Source organism: Colletes latitarsis, chromosome 1 (genome assembly GCF_051014445.1).
Source record: "Colletes latitarsis isolate SP2378_abdomen chromosome 1, iyColLati1, whole genome shotgun sequence".
Lineage (NCBI taxonomy): Eukaryota > Metazoa > Arthropoda > Insecta > Hymenoptera > Colletidae > Colletes > Colletes latitarsis.
Window position 1 is genome coordinate 45,554,792 of NC_135134.1, and position 16,179 is coordinate 45,570,970.

The 16,179-nt window shown below is 40.5% G+C and overlaps 2 protein-coding genes and 1 long non-coding RNA gene across 5 annotated transcripts in view; 2 read left to right on the forward strand and 1 right to left on the reverse strand.

The window, feature by feature from the left end:
- LOC143344735 (uncharacterized) overlaps positions 1-2,073 on the forward strand; it is a 45,836-nt gene extending 43,763 nt beyond the window's left edge. The window contains exon 11 of the mRNA XM_076771080.1: positions 1,998-2,073. Within this exon, the coding sequence (XP_076627195.1) occupies positions 1,998-2,058 (61 nt within the window). The 3' untranslated portion in view covers positions 2,059-2,073. The remainder of the gene's footprint in view (positions 1-1,997) is intronic.
- The window catches only part of LOC143344744 (uncharacterized), a 462,587-nt gene that overhangs the window by 199,224 nt on the left and 247,184 nt on the right, over positions 1-16,179 (reverse strand). The window lies entirely within an intron of this gene.
- Positions 2,022-16,179, forward strand: part of Fhos (Formin homology 2 domain containing) — a 272,839-nt gene continuing 258,681 nt past the window's right edge. For 2 of the 3 annotated variants that reach the window (XM_076770992.1, XM_076770985.1), the window contains exon 1: positions 2,043-2,347. In XM_076770992.1, the coding sequence (XP_076627107.1) occupies positions 2,183-2,347 (165 nt within the window). In that variant the 5' untranslated portion in view covers positions 2,043-2,182. Of the gene's footprint in view, positions 2,348-16,179 lie in introns of all 3 variants that reach the window. The other variant, XM_076770966.1, reaches the window with a different exon arrangement.

The window sequence follows — 16,179 nt, forward strand, 5'->3', positions numbered from 1 at the left end:
TTATACCGTTGAAATCTTATATTCTTTTCCTGGTGAAATAAATTTCACTTATCCGCCAGACTCATTTATTAATGACTTTGTAACATTTTCTCATCGTTTTTATCCTGTCGCGTCCATTCAAATGAAACGCGATTATCCGCTTTTCTTTAGGGCATTGCATAAGAAATTTAAATAAAAAAATATAGAATCTATAATTTATCAGAAATTAGAGTACGTAAATATGCAAAATTTATTCATTGCACAATTATTAATTCTTGGTTTTTACAAAATACTAGCGTTACGGGAAACACAGTTTTGGAAACGTTGTAAAGCATGATTTTGTACTTAGAGCGATTCCTATGAATATACCACATTAACACGCTAGTGCGATATTTTTCTGGTCATAAGCGAGATTCAAATTACGGCGGAGTCAGACAGTAATGTGTTAACGTAATTTACAAAATTGTGGAAAAAATTCCTTCCGTTTATTCCTGAATAGCAAGCTTGGAAAGATGTAGTTAAAGTAAAACGACTGCTTTGCCAACGGTTAACAAAAACTTTAATTATAACCGGCCTTGCTATAAAAGCTATTGTAATCAAATGCATCCTTCGTTCAAACGAGTATCGAAAGATCGATTAAAAAGAAAAAGATAAATACTTGATAAACAAATTTCGTACATCGATTGGAGCAGTGGTGTACATTTTATCGTCGGTTTTCTTTCGAGATCTTTTCAACGACCATGTAGATTTCTCGCAGATGTATGCTTTCGAGTTTACGGTATATTTGATTTCGATAAACGATCGTTTCACGATATCGCGTATTTCTTAGAACACGGTGGAATGGTATATTTCATAGTGTTGGTGACCTTGATAGTAAACGATGAAAATTACTCCTACCAATCTTCCCGCTTTCGACCAACAAGCCGACAAACGAGTGAAAGGAAAATCTAAAGGTCATCGACCGTTTGGAAACGACGCGGTTTCTTATTCACCAGGACGCCTGAAGTCAAAGGTTGTTACAATTCCGACATTGTCACTTTCACGCGCGCAAACGGAAATGTCGAATGTTGTTTATTCCGGCACCGTCTGTTCCTACGTTCGTGACCGTCGGTCTCAACGAAAATGCATTTCTCGTTACCGCTCATAATTGCGTTCCGTTTCGACGATGAAAATCGAAAACTACGTTCGCGGTACAATTAAAACGCCATTTGCGCGCTCGGTCGAAATGCAAAGAGACACGAAAACGTGTAAGATGAAACACAAAGGGTGGTCAAAAAATAGTCGTAGTAAACGTAAGAGTTTATTAGACAGTTTTGTTCGAGTCTTGAGGTCAGGAATGGGTAAAATTCTTATATAAAAATAATATTATTTATTTGTAACGTGCATTTTACATTGTTATTAGTACACGAAATTCTTTACGAAATATGTCTAAATTTTTGCTGTACATATCGAAGAAATAGCATCTATAATTATCTGAAAATTGTTTCGGGTGGCTAGTTTAGATATAGTTAAAAGAAAAATGCAACACAAATGGAAGGTCACAGCTTTCGAACGATACGTGTCTCGATTCGATTCGACGCCGATAGAGTGCGCTGCGCAGTCGTTCCCGCGTATTTTTTTGATCGTCCCTCGCCGGAGATCGGTTTTTCTTTTCCCGTCGCGCGAGCTTCGAAAATAAATCGGCAGCTTTTCGCGGTGGCGCGTCGTCGTTCTCATTTACGTGAAACGAAGCACACAGAGAGAAAAGAATATCGGTTCACCGCGATCAAGGTATTCACGTGAGCCTCTGTTCCGTCGTCGGAGCCGGTAGACGCGAATGGAACGCGTGGAGGAAGAAAGAGACGACGGGGGCGGGAAGGGAGGGAGAGGGGAGGGGGAAGGAAAGGAGGAGGACAGGAAAGGGGTAAAGGGGTAAAGGAACAGCGGTATGGCGCGAAGGGAAGAAAGAGAGACAGGGAAAGAGAAAGATAGATAGAGAGAGAGAAGGAATGAGAGCAAGGTTCGTTTTCTCGTTGTAGCCGGGCGATTCGAATGAAAATAAATCGGCGGTACGACGAACTGGTTCGTGCGTTCGCGTAAAGCGGTCGTGCGGTCCGGTGAGACTCGCGACGTAAAACAGGGCTGTGTGTTACCTTTTTTGGATCGAAGAAAAAGGGCTATCGGACAATCGGCCGTTACGGCCGAGAAACAGAGGGCCCGCGAGATGTCTCTGACATGCCGAGTGCAGTATCTGAATGACGTCGATCCGTTCGCCTATGCGAGCTCCTATCCGGAGCCACCTAGGCCGCCTGTGCACACCTTCAGCGCGACCTTGCCACTAATTAACCAGCTCGCGGCGGTGCATCGACTTCTACGGGCGCCTCACAGGGTGAGTTTGATCTTTCCACGTTTCTTTTCATTCGTTGTTTATCGACGAACGAACCCTAGGACAGACCAAGACAGGCAGCGGGGGCTGTCGAGGGACCCACTAGTCATAAATTCTCACTCTAATGCTACGTTTAAAATACAGGGTGTTCGGCCACCCCTGGGAAAAATTTTAATAGAGGATTCTAGAAGCCAAAGTAAGACGAAAATGAAGAATATCAATTTGTTGGTGGAGGCTTCGTTAAAAAGTTATTAACAATTAAATTCAAAAATTACAAATCATTCTGGAAAAATTATTTTCGATTACGGGGGTCAATTACAATCATTTTTGGTGAATACACATACTTCCGAAATCCTACCCACTTTCGAGAAAAAGATTCGAGTAAGTGCTGAAAGTTTTGGGTGGAAAAAAGACTTTCGAATCGTCTTGGAAAAATTATTTTTAGTTGCAGGGGTTAATTGCAAGCATTTTTGGTCAACAGACATACCCCCGAAATCCTACTCAGTACCGAGAAAAAAATTCCTTACCAAAAATATAACTTCTGGCCAGAAATGTCTGCCCGAATTTTCATGCGAATCTTTAAAATGTCATAACTTCTGAACGGATTGGACGATTTTAATGTTTAAAAAAACAAACTGCGCGTATTTTGGTGGAGAATATGTACAAATCGCAAAAATATTCGAAAAGTTGGTCCTTAACCCCGCAAAATAAGAAAAACCCCATAAAAATGGTCCAATTTTTAAACAGCCATAACTCCTACAATTGTAAATATATTTCAATGAAACTTTTTTCTGAAGTAGAGTCCATGGGTACCTACAAAAAAGTATTAGACAACTTTTCTGTAGGGCGTCAAATAAAAGTACTAAAAATGAAAAAGGAATTTTTAAGAAAAATCGACAGGAGGGTAGGTGCCTAAATTTTTCGGCGAAAAAAAAAATTTCAAATCGTTCTGGAAAAATTATTCTCGGTTGCGGGGGTTAATTACAATCATGTTTGGTCATTAGACATACCCCCGAAATCCTAACCACTTTCGAGAAAAAAATTCAGTCAGTACAGACATGCGTTTTAAAGGAATACAGAGAACCGCTAAAGAAGTTTAGCTGGCTAAACAGGTTAGCTTGGACAAGAATACGATTAATACAGTTATCGTATGTTTAATGTTGGAATATGGAATAATTCCATGTTCCTTATGGAAGTTTTTTATTAAGTGCATTCTGTAGTTTTTTAAAAATTAAAATTTCCCATAAATACACAAACATCAGCAGTCTAGTTATCACCATTGCAGATGAATATGGTGGATGGCTATTTTTTTTTTCGTTGCCTAGTTCTCTCAATCGAAAATGACTCTAAAAAATTAATGACTCTGTAAGTTATAAAGTTAATGTATAAAGTAAAGTTAAAGCGCTGAATGGTAACGAGAAGAATGCACTAGTAGGTGTTCATGCAAATGTTTTTCAGGGATGGCGAAAAAATATGGCGCGCGTCGTTGTACGGTAATGCAGGGAAATCCATCTGTAACGGAGCCTCTCCCCGGGATAGACTATACTTACTGAAATTTTTCTCATCGTAAACAGGATTCTCGTTTAATGCAGCCACTTACTACGTTAAAGATTCTCGAGACCGCAGACATTTTCCGCCGGGGACAGGTTTCCCTTTTACCTAGCTCACCCTTGACGCACGCTTCGCCGTAACGTGCACGTGGAAATATATTTATATCCACGAATAAAACCGAGGGACCGTGGTAGGAGGGCAGGTGGCAGAGGATGAATTTTCTTTCGCGATATTAATATTTATGAAATCCGCTTCGATACGAGTCGCATAATTTATGCGTAAAAATTTCAAATACGCGTTCAAAATTCCCGCGCCTCCTGCCGTGATCCGGGATATTCGAATTAACATTTTTTTTCGGCAAACGAAGGTTGCAAGAAAGTACAATTTTGTTGAAATCTCCTTCCTTATTGTTGCTTCGAGCACGAAACCGAAGGTCGCATTTTTCTATGGTTTTCGACGTGGATTATATTCTTCCATATTTCAGGACGACGACGCACAGAGTGCATCGTGGAAGATTTTATGAGCTTATACTTTCGCGAGCGATATTTCTTCCCGTTTCTATTTCAATCTCTATACCTCGTAATTTTACGTTTTAATGGTTTGAAATCTTATGACATCTCGTGGAAGCGATATACGTACGCGAACAGTATTTCTTCGGTGTCAAGTCGTTCGTAAATAACCGTTTCGCTACCGGTCGGAGTAATTTCTAGGGTACGATAGGAAAGTTTTGGATGGTTCTCCTAATTTACAAATTACCGACTCGAGCGTTTCTGCCTCGTGCAAACTCGCGCGGGACGCGCACATTCAGCAATCGCGAACTATTCAGCGATAAGACTCGGCGTTGTTACGATAGTACCCTGCTCGATGACTGTTCGGGCCCACGCGACTTTCAGGATGGGTATTACAAAGTACAAAGATTAGGTTAAAATTGGCTGTATTGTGATTTTTAAATTACGAGACATTTGTACTGTTTCCTATGGTTTAACAAAAATATCGTTTCTATCTTTTCATTGCATCGCTCGAATATAGTCAAGTTAAAAAGAAATGAGATGCATACATAAAATCTTGATTCAATGGGATCGAACAATTTCGTAAGTTAGTTTTTAGATTGTTACGACTAGTTTTGCTACTCCTTCGTTTATGATTATTTTTCATTGCTTCCTGTAACGTTTCCTCATACGGTACAAGTTCCCACTATACTTTAGAGAGGGCAAGAACACTAAATGTATAATATAGGTCGAGCAGGCGCCCGACATACCTGCTCTAGTAGTTCTCGTAGCTTTCGGTACTGTGTTCGTATTGGCCGATCGGCGGCTCGCGCAAACAGAATAAAAGGCACGGAACGTTCGATTTCCTTGGTCGCCTGGTATTCCGAGAAGCGGTCATTAAGTCGTGTAAACTGGTTTCTACTCCAATTTATCATGTCGCGAGTGCTTCCTTCGTCTCTTTAAACAGCCTCTGTTAGCATCAGATAGCTTCGAATTCTTCGAACGCAGAAGAGCTCCAGCGTCGCGCGCAGGTTTCTAAATTCCCCGAGAATTTTTCATAATTTCGAGGCATCTTTTTCTTCTTTACTGTAATTTATCTCTCAATCGTCCAACGATTTAAACAACGGAGTAAAGTCGTTGGAAAAGTGATATCACGGTCGTTGGTTACGTCCTATCGATATGATTTCGACGCTCGACGCCGTGGACTGGATACATGAAAGGTCCGTATTAGTTCCAGCGCGCTCTCGAGTCAAGGGGTTTTATGATCGAGTTGAGATAGCTTTGTAGACGCGACACCTTTGTGGTGCTTTGGTTTGACACGCTAACGCGCTTCATTCAGCCAATCGTGCGACCGTGCAGGCGTACTTTGTGCAAACTGTCCGCGGAGACACGCGTACGTTACTCCGTCACGATCAGAAAGAGAAACACCGGAGGGAGCCACGAGGGGTTCGGGTCACACGACACGGTCGCAGAAGCGCTACACGGGCGTGCACGTGGTTCCTTTGTTCGTGGCATCGTTTCTGGAACAGCCCTTCGGCCACAACTATTCCCGGTGCACGGTTAAATGCACGATTACTGCAGCGTCGCTGAAACCTCGACTCCGGCCACCTTCGTGACTGCACACTTTGACCCAATTGCGTCGCCGTGTCGCAACGCTCGCAACGTTGGTGGAACAGCCCCGGTATAACAACGTCGCGACGGCCGACGCTATTCCTTCCGCATTCAACCGAGCTGCAACGACCTGTCTCGAAGTAATCGTAACTTTTCAAAACGCCCGTCCTCCGACGCGACGTACAAACGATTGACTTGCATGAACTTTCACCGATCATATTTATCGCGTTGCAGCATCGTACGCCCGTCGCGCATGACGCGCTTACGGTATCGCTCGAAAGTCTGCGGTCAACCTTCCTGAATTCTTTGCTCGTCTTGTGGGAGCCGAACGTTTAACACGTTGCATCACCCTTTGTGGCGAAAAAGAATCGTTCCTTCTTTTTTTCTTTATGGGTTGTCCCGTATACCCACCCTACGTACCTCACTCGTTTGAGACGGAAACCATAACAGGAAAATAATATTATAAACAACAGATTTTGTTCACGCAAATTTAGAACATTTTGTAGGAACCATATTTTCAAACGAAAAAGATTAATTCGCAGTACGTTTTTAATCCCTTGACGTACGATTTAATTCCAAATAATTTTTCAAATGTATACCATTTCATTTTGTTTACATTTGTTCGTAGATCTCCAAAACGCATTCATCTATAAAAAAGACAAATGCAATGTACCTCTTCTAACCATGCAATTTTTCTGTATAAAATTTTGTTGAGAATTTTGTTGGAAGTTAGAAAGGTGCACAAGTTGCACAGACCACCCACAGATTGCGAAACTTGACATCAAGAACTTGCCACGAATCAGGCTCGTTATTATACACCAGGGGGTTAATAAGTACCACGTGTGAAAAAATTCAATGGAGAGAAAAGTATTTAATTTGTCTTACCAATAATATAACTACAGTGTGTGGGTACAGTATAGTATCGGACAAAAATTCGTCAGAAAGTACGATTCCTAGGAATATCTTTCCACCGTACAATCAGGACATAGGAAACGTCGGATTTTATTTTCCCGACTTACATTTTTCAGTAATCTCGGAATATTTCTTGCCCGAGCGAATCGAGTCGTCGCAAGAAATTGGTAATTGGAGTTATCGGGCGTTCTTCTCGCGAATGGAGAAATCCTTTTCCGGCATTTCTGAGAAACTGCCACCAGGTGACGATTTTCTTCCTCTTTCCATCGTTCCGGGACGACAACGGAGAGTAAATTCTATCGCGACCGTGAGAGGAAATTACGATACGGTTAATTTTAAAGTCGTTTCGGATGCCGCCTCCTGCCTCCGAAGATTCGAGCGTTCCGCAAGATGCTGGTCGGGTTCTCTTTGGACCCTCCTTCGGCAGTTCGCCGACATAACGGGATCAAGAAGCGTTACTCTCGAGTAAAAGGAATAAAAAGTACGTTTATGGTCCCGGCATTATATACCTATAGGTACCGTGCCGGTGTACCGGTTATCTCGCGAACACTGGTAGGGTTCTTTCCGTGTAACTCTTTTACCTGTCCTTTGGTGCGGTTAAATTCGGCCTCGCCCTTTCCAAAGGCATCCTTGACGCAGCTTCGTTTCGTTTAAAGCCGACCGGTTCGGCCGCGGCAAAAAATTCTCGAAGAGGATTTCGGTTCGTCGATTGAAGTGATTCCGTTGAACGAGTTCGCGTCGCGTTTTACGAGCCGAAGGCACCACGTTATATTTATTTAACTCCAACGTCAATAATCGACCGTTGATTTAGGTTTTCAATATAAATATTTACGAAGTAACAATAATTTGAATTATCACGCGACGAAGCGCTTTTTGTTTTTACTTCGCGAAATAAGAAGTCGGACGTGTTTTGCCGATCTCATGAAACTCGATTTCATCAGCGAAGCGACTAAAATTATTTATAGGTATTTCTGAATGCTAAATAGGATCAAAAGTAGAAATAGAAATATCGCGTTCGTTGAGTTGTCTTCTTCTTCTTCCTAGTTCTCGATTCTTTATATTCTCAGTCATCGACTCTCGACGAGCTTATCGAGGAACTGAGAAACCCTTGATATCTGCTATTTTGCTATAAATATCGCGTAATAGGTTCCATCGAATGATATTTCGAGGAATTTTTGTCCGGAATATATATTCGAAATAACGTAATGCGTTTCTCGGTACGTAAATAGTTCTCAAGTTATGAACTCGAAGATGTAGTATATTATTCGTGCAACGCTTTTACGACGTTTACGAAGGTAGTCGCGAAGTCTCTTCTCGCCGGGCAATGAAATCACAATAATTATCGGACCGTATCTTTGTTGCGATAAAGGCTGAAGCGTCAATTACGGTGAAAGCAAAATGATCGAGTGACTTTTCAAGTAGCGCCGTTGACCGTTCAGTCACCGGATCGTAGATCAAGATATTTATCATTTGAGCGAAAAAAATCGCGCGAGCGGTAGACATAAATTCAACGGCGCGTCTCATTACATTTTCCGAGGGATAAATTCGAGGGAATGCGAACTATAAATTCCACCTCCCGAGTACAGGCTGCTCATAAATTCGGAGCATAGCATTGCTTTAACATACACGACAGAATGTGCGAGAGAAAAGAGGGTTTTCATGAAAGACAACGTAAAAGAATATAAGAGATAGCGCGCGGGTCCGCGAACTCTGTTGCAAAATACAGTTCGTAGAACGTTATTCCGTTAAATATTTATACGCGACGCTCTGCTCAACGAAATAACGATTTTCTGTTAATATACCAACGATCGAAGTTTACTTTCCTCATTTTTCAGTAGTTCGGAAAAATTGGAAAAATACTTCGCGTTATTCTTCGTGAAAGATTTAGCAACTTTCGTACGCAATATTCTTTTCTATTTCCATTTGTTTTCTGGTTACTCGACATATTAGCATGTGACCTGAAAGTTACACATGCCCATAAAATGGTTAACAGAGTCTGGTTTGCATTTTGAAACATTGTTTTATACAACATGTAGTTTACAAGAAAAATTAAGATGAAACAGTTAAATGACCTGTACATTTTGAGAGATTTATAATGTTAGAACCGGTCATCGGTCTACTTTTTCTGTAAAAAGAAATCATTATGAAGACCAGAAAAAATACGAAACTAGATTAGAAGACTCGAGGTGGCGGAGTCGCGGGATCGATAAAACGCGGGAATCCGGATGAGATCGTGTATCCGCGAACGAAACGGAGCTTTTTCAACCGGCAACAAGGTATCCGCGTTACATAATATTACAATTAGATTGAGCGTTAAGCGGCACCGCATTCCGGACGGTTGACCGGGCGTCGTAACGCGTCCCGCGTTCGATTTTATGCCAAATAGAGCATGCCTGTCTCGTCCTGCGCGGAAGATCAGTGCCGGCACACCGGCTACGGGCAATCCATTTTTTTCCCCCCTCCTCCTCCTCCCCCTTTGCTCCGCATTCCTATTGAATGGTAATGGAGAGTTACGATTGCGATTTATGGCGGCGTTATACTTGGGAGGCTGCGAAATTTCGGTTTTATGGCCGACCGGCTTATCGTGCCGCACGGCAATGGACTGCGAAGTGCACCGCCGGGGTGCCGTCGTGCCACCGAATAACGATACCAGAAAGAGACGTAAATCACCACGGGGCCATTGGGACGCCCGTCCCCGGGGAACCGACGGGCCTTTTTTACCTCTCGTGCACCGGCCTACGGTACCGCCGAGTCGTTAGTCGGATTTCTGACGCGTGTCAGAACGGGAACGAAATCAATCGTTAGCCGTCATTATCCACTCTTGCGAAATTAGTCGGGCGAGATTGCCGATTGACGAAGTGCAACGAGAATTTTCAGACGATACGTGCAAGGCAGGCGTGTCAGACTCATTTTGGTCGACGTATAATTATTTTAACCAACGATCCTTCAGAGGCAATTTTTCGGTTGTACCAACACCGATCGTTGTATGCAAACATTTGTACGATCGAAGATGTAGGAACTCGATTAAAGGGATTAACGGAGAGGTAGGGATCATCAGAAACATCAGTAAAATGATGTGTCTATGAATTTATGGTAAAATTCTAGCAGCATGGATTGCAGTTAATTAAGCTCTTGATTACTCGCGACAACCACTTATTTGTGGTGAACCCTCAAAATCGAATCGATCGTGAAAATAATCATAAAACTTCGTATAATTGGACAGTCGGTTAATTAATCCAAAATGTTCTGCTCCCGGTGTGTCCCAATTAACCGGACTCCGCTAAAATCCCCTCGAAGTCCTTCAACCCTCACGTTATTGTAAATTATTCACTAATAGAGTACTTATTTATGCAGTTCCTAATGTAGGGGTACGATGTTTGCTTATTGCAATAATAAACGAATGTTATATAAACAAAGATATTAGGATTACGTGTATTATTTTCTGAAGTTATGTTTTTAAGAATGTTTCAACTCAAACTATCTGATCGTCGAGAAAATTGGAACAATCACCAGATTCAGACGCACATATACTTAATATTTTATAAAAATCTCGAAATTGCGACAAATCTTCAAGAATCAGGACTCCCCAAATAGTTTAAAACTATTTTTTTTAGAATCAAAAGTTACAAATTGTAGGATTTGTGAATCGCTGTACGTAACAATACATTTCCGAAATTTAGGTCGTTGAAACCGTGCCACGCAACACGGAACCAGTATTGTTGACGTTGCTTGCGAAAAAGTAAAAATCTCTTTCGCCAAACCGCAGCGTTGAAAGTTTTTTCACGCAGTCTCTCCTCAATTTACCCTTCAGCGTTATAAGTTGCATCGTAAAAATCCTCGAGGTAAATCAATTTGACCCGCAGAAACGTGTCGACGAAAGTTTGGTCAATTTCCCGAAATCGTTATTTACAATTTCGACTCGAGCCGAACCACAGTTTCGTAAGATTACTTTTCCTTGTTACTGCAATAAGTTCGGCCACGTAGTATAACGGTTCGGATTCCAGAAATAGCGATACAAAACTTGTCAGGTTAACGCTTCCGTTATTTTTTGGTCGCACAATTTCATTTTTAGACCAAACTTTTGTAATTTATAAGAGTAAAATTTTCACGTCGTTCTTTTTCATTCGTCCGGGGTAAAATTTTCTGATTTAACCGAGCATCCCTGTCAAGGAAATAATTTCCTTTGAATTCGACTTGTTAATTTTCTCCAAGAATATTTCGAAGTATAGTAGACAATATTTATAGAAATTTGTGTACAATTTTATCCTAGAAAGTATTAATATAGGGGTATCTTAATAATTTTAAAATCGATAATACACGCTATCGTTCAATTAAATTTTCGAATTAAATATCGACTTTTCAAATATTATCGTACGTTGTAATATTTTTTCCGACTCCGTAGCATAGTTCAAATTTTATTTCCCGGCGCATTTTGGACTCTGTTCCGCGCGTTGCCCTGACGCTTCGCGCGAAAAAGAACGGAAAAGCCAGGAAAAGCGAAAAGTTATTCACGCCACGCTCGGTTTCATTCGACAATTCATAGAGCCACGCTCGGCTGTGCAGGCGGCTTAAAAACGAGTGTCTCTGTCTTTTTGTCGCGCGTCGCGTATTATCCTCTCGCGAGCGTCGCTGTTTCCTTACTTCCCTTGAAATTTTTTGAAACTACTCGTCACCAGAGTCGAGCATTAATCGATTAATACAGCGGGACTCCATTTGTACGAACTCGACGGAGAACGTTCTTATCTTTTCCCTTATTTTTTCGCATTTCGTCGAACACCCTCGTTGTATTTATTTTTAACGACCATCCTTTTCTTCGTCGAAAGCAAGAAGACGATGATGGACCTCTCGTACACGAAGTCGATCTACTCTACAAAGTGTTCGAACATAGAGAAACGATTGTTCCGATGAAAGTCGTTGGCAAAGAACGCGATAATATATTTTGTGACGTTTGCTTTGGCTGAATTTTATGACTCAGGAGGGTCTTCGACCACTCGATTGTAAAACGCGAGATACTTGTGATGGATTCGCGCAATCCGTCAAGCAATCGAGCGTCGTTCATTCGTCGAAATATTCCTCTCTGGGATTTGCATGGAAGTATAAACACTTTGTCAGCGCTCCGCCTGACGGCTCCTGCGAAGAATATTTTGTCGGATGATAGTTTGACGGATAAAGCGAATCAACCGTAAGGTATACTTGAAGTTCGAAGAATTCGTAACACTTGTTTGTTCGTTCAGAACGATAAGATGTACGTAGATTTCAAATTAGAATATAAAAGGATTTTTTGATAATATCGATATCTATTTATATATTTTTCGTGGGTCCCAGAGGATAGGAATTAATTTATTATTTTCGAAATATATTTTAATACTATATTCTATGTATTTTCATTTGAACTAAGATCGATAACCTCGATGTAGTAATTGTTCAAGAAAATTCGTATGGAAACGTATCGATCACTTGGTAAGAGTAATTCATGACAAGAAATTAAATTTTGTGAGACAATGTTTTATAAGTTTAACACCGAAAAATATTGACATATGTCATTTCGATCGTGCACGAGCAATATATTATACGAACACGTTACAGACCTTTGATAAAACAAGTTCTACCATTTACCATATACAGCATACGTTAACTGACAATGAGTCACCCGATATGTAAAACTCGGCACTGTAGCTATTTCCATTTTCATCAAGCCACACTCGAACAGACAATTGAATCCGATAGAAAACGCAATGGGCAATTAATCTTCTTGAAATATCGCGTTTAAGCTGAGCTAAAAATCCATCGACTGAATCCATTATTTCTATTGCACGGGCAATCAGTGTTCCGTTGTCCATTAGATACAGATATCGAAACGTTCTCAATACAAGGTTTTTAAAAAGGATTTAGTCTGACACAGAATTTTTAAATCCGGCCTCAACTTCCAAAATGTTTAACTATCGAGTTTCACAGTCGTTACTTCTCTCTATTTTAAATTGATTTATTTACACGATTATAATCCCTCCTATTGCAAAGATTACAATAATCCAAAATAATAAACGTACACATTATCAAAGTTACTTCGAAGGAAAAAATGAATTTCTAGATCTAAATGGGTTATCCAACATTTCTGGGAATACATTTGTCATCTTTCGCATTCGCCTCGTTGTAAACAATGGTCAGAAAACGCAGTACGTAACGCGTCATCGACGAAATAACCACTAAATATAGCGGTACATCACGAACGAAGTAATTATAAATCACGTGGATCGTAACGATACGTCATCAGCGAGTTAAACGCGATCCTTGGATAACACGCTCGGACGTTTTCGAGTTAACAGCTGCATTTTTAATTGAGAAACACAATCTCTCGCGAGGAATGTCATCGAAGATGCATGTAGTTCTCGTACGAGAGAAACGATGTAATCTGAAAGATGAATTTTGGGAAGATTTTCATTAACGGGTTCGAAACCGTTAACTCGTGATGCATCGAGCTGCTATTATTGTACGAATCTTGAAATTCCTCGCGTCTGATCGAAGCAACGTTTAAGAGAGGTCGCTAAAAGTGTTCGTTAACATGGACTCGCGATAAGAAGCAATTATCACGTTCGATCAAAGTTTTGGAGGGAAAGTGTTAATGCACGTAACTGTAACCCGAAATGAGTAATGCCAACGCGTGATTAATTCGAGGAAAATTGTTAACCTAATTTCGAAATTGATATTCGAGGGATCAAATAATGTGCACTAGTTTTTGGTATGAAATGCGTCCATAGGTGCTCAATTTCAAGTATTAAATCGCAGTGTTATGGGACCTACATCGTTATCGTTATAATTATCTTCGCTATCCCCGTTTCTAATAATATAATTCGAATTTCCAACCGGAATTTTCGGTCATGCTACACCTGTGACATGGTTCGTGACTATTTTCGTGGTATCCGCGACCGGTAGCGCTAAACTTTCGCCGAATTTTGGATGGCTGACAATTTGGTGACGTCATCGTCGCGATATCTCTCCCACGAACAGATCTCGCTACCTTGGCGCTGTAACGTTGCAAGTCGCCTGATAGACGGTCTCTGCCTACCGACTCGACCTGCCTACCTATCTCTTTCAGCTATAGCCCCAGTCAGTCGGCTCTTTTATAGTTATAGCTGACTGGTACGGGTCTCCGTTGCATTCCGCCACGAATGTTGCGGCCCCGTGCATGCAGCTCGCGCTCCACGACCGAGTGTCCAGTTTCATTCACGAGGAGCACCGTGTTTCTTGACGCACCGGTGGAATTTCTTTCGGGCACCAGCTCCTCGCGAATGGATTTTCGAATCACCCGCTCCCTGGTCGAGCAATCTTTCCCGTGACCGTTTCATCGCCAAATTGAGTTATCGTCTTCCTACTTCTCGATTCTTTATATTCTCAGTCACCGACTCTCGACGAGCTTATCGAGGTACCGAGAAACCCTTGATATCTGCTATTTCGTCGATAACTTTCGTTCGCAGAAGCATTGTAGAAATATGTATCGACTCCTTCGATGACAGGACTTTTCACCATGGAACTAAAAAATTCTCAACTTGAAATATTAAAGGAAATAAATTTGAATCAATGAATCCTAGCCAGAATTGTCTCATCGACCTGTTTCTACGCACGCTTCTTTGCTTTTTCTACTTTCGAATTAAACGGAGGTACACTGACTCGTAAAACGGTGTAGTCATCGCGCGATTCCGTTCTAGTTTTCTTTGTAAATTTGCCGCATGTAAATATAATGAGACACAGCGAGAGCATGTATATTAGAAATCGTCTTCTCTTTGCAACAGATACAGAATGGATTGGACAAAGCTCGTGTATTAGCGAGTGCTTTAAGTGTGTCAGGTGTAGGAAATGCAATGGGAACGTTGAGACATTGGAAAACATATAAATACTCTAAACGAATCAATAATGTAACAACAGCGTACATGTCGTTATCATGAACGTGTAAAAAAAAAAGTTCTAATATATTTGTAAAATTGACCAAAGTTTCCAACGTATGAATCTAGAAAATAGTACTTTTTCTAGATCATCTAGAAAATTTGACTCAAATCTCATATTTTATTCAAATGTGAATATTTAATAAGGCTGTGGTACAATTTCAGAGACAGATTCGATATACACGGTTATCTCGTATAACTTCGTTTTCGACTTGCAGCCATTTTTAGTTGTTACGTCAAACCATAATCACATTCCCTGACGTAACGCAGTATTTCAATAATGTCCGTTTGCAAAGACAGCTGGCATAACTCATTCTATTCAAATATTTACGCTTAACGTTGAAAATCTCATGTAAGATCTTGGTAACAATTTATTATATAAACAGTTTTATAGCGTTCCATGAATAGTGGAAGTCCATTCTCTCGGGAACAGTCCTAAGCCTCGAACGTTCACAGTATACGTACAGCTCTTTCTGTGAAGTTAAATAAAAATGTTTGCAATCCTAAAACAAAATCAGATACGACAAATGTTTATGCTAATTTTGTTTAATTACATTTGTAAGGTGAATATTACATCTATGTGTAGTTTTAACAAATATTAACCAGAAAGATAATCTGATGAAAATTATTTCACAATATTACTCTTTCTGTTAATGATTATAGTTATTTATATAGTTTTTTCAATGCAAAACATTGGGTGAGATAAAACTGTTTTAAGCTTTTAATTGTATAATTTTTCTCACGATGAAACGTAGTAGAGTTTGTTTTTAAATTGTTAAAAGACAGTGTATGCACGGAGTAAACTTTTGAGGAAAAAGTTGAACATATCTCGAATCTTGGAAAGTTACAGTTTACGCTTCATCTGGACGAAGGCTAAATAGAACATCCTTGAAAATGTTTGGATGCGTAGAAGCGAGCTTGCGCATAAATCACCGCGAATTTTGATTCGAGAATCTGGTTTTCCTCTTCCAGCTCGATTATATATTTCGCGTTGCACCGAAATTATCGTCGAACATTTGCAAGCAATTTATTAATCTTAAAGAAACTGGTATTCCAAATACGTTGCAGATTTGAAAAATAATAGAATTAAAATTATTCTGTGCCCTGTAAAATCGAAATTATACCTAATCCCGTGTTTTCGTGGAGTGAGTTCTGATCGAACGGAGGCTGCCCGTGTATTTTGGTGAATTTTTCTTAGCACGAGTAGTTGAAAAAACGTCCTCCGAGCGACCTTACCTCGGGTCGTTCATAAATATTGATAAAATGAACTTCCTCTCGAACGACAGAAGGCGAAAGAAAGGGTGGTGGCATGAAATGAAGGGAAGGAGCTGACGAA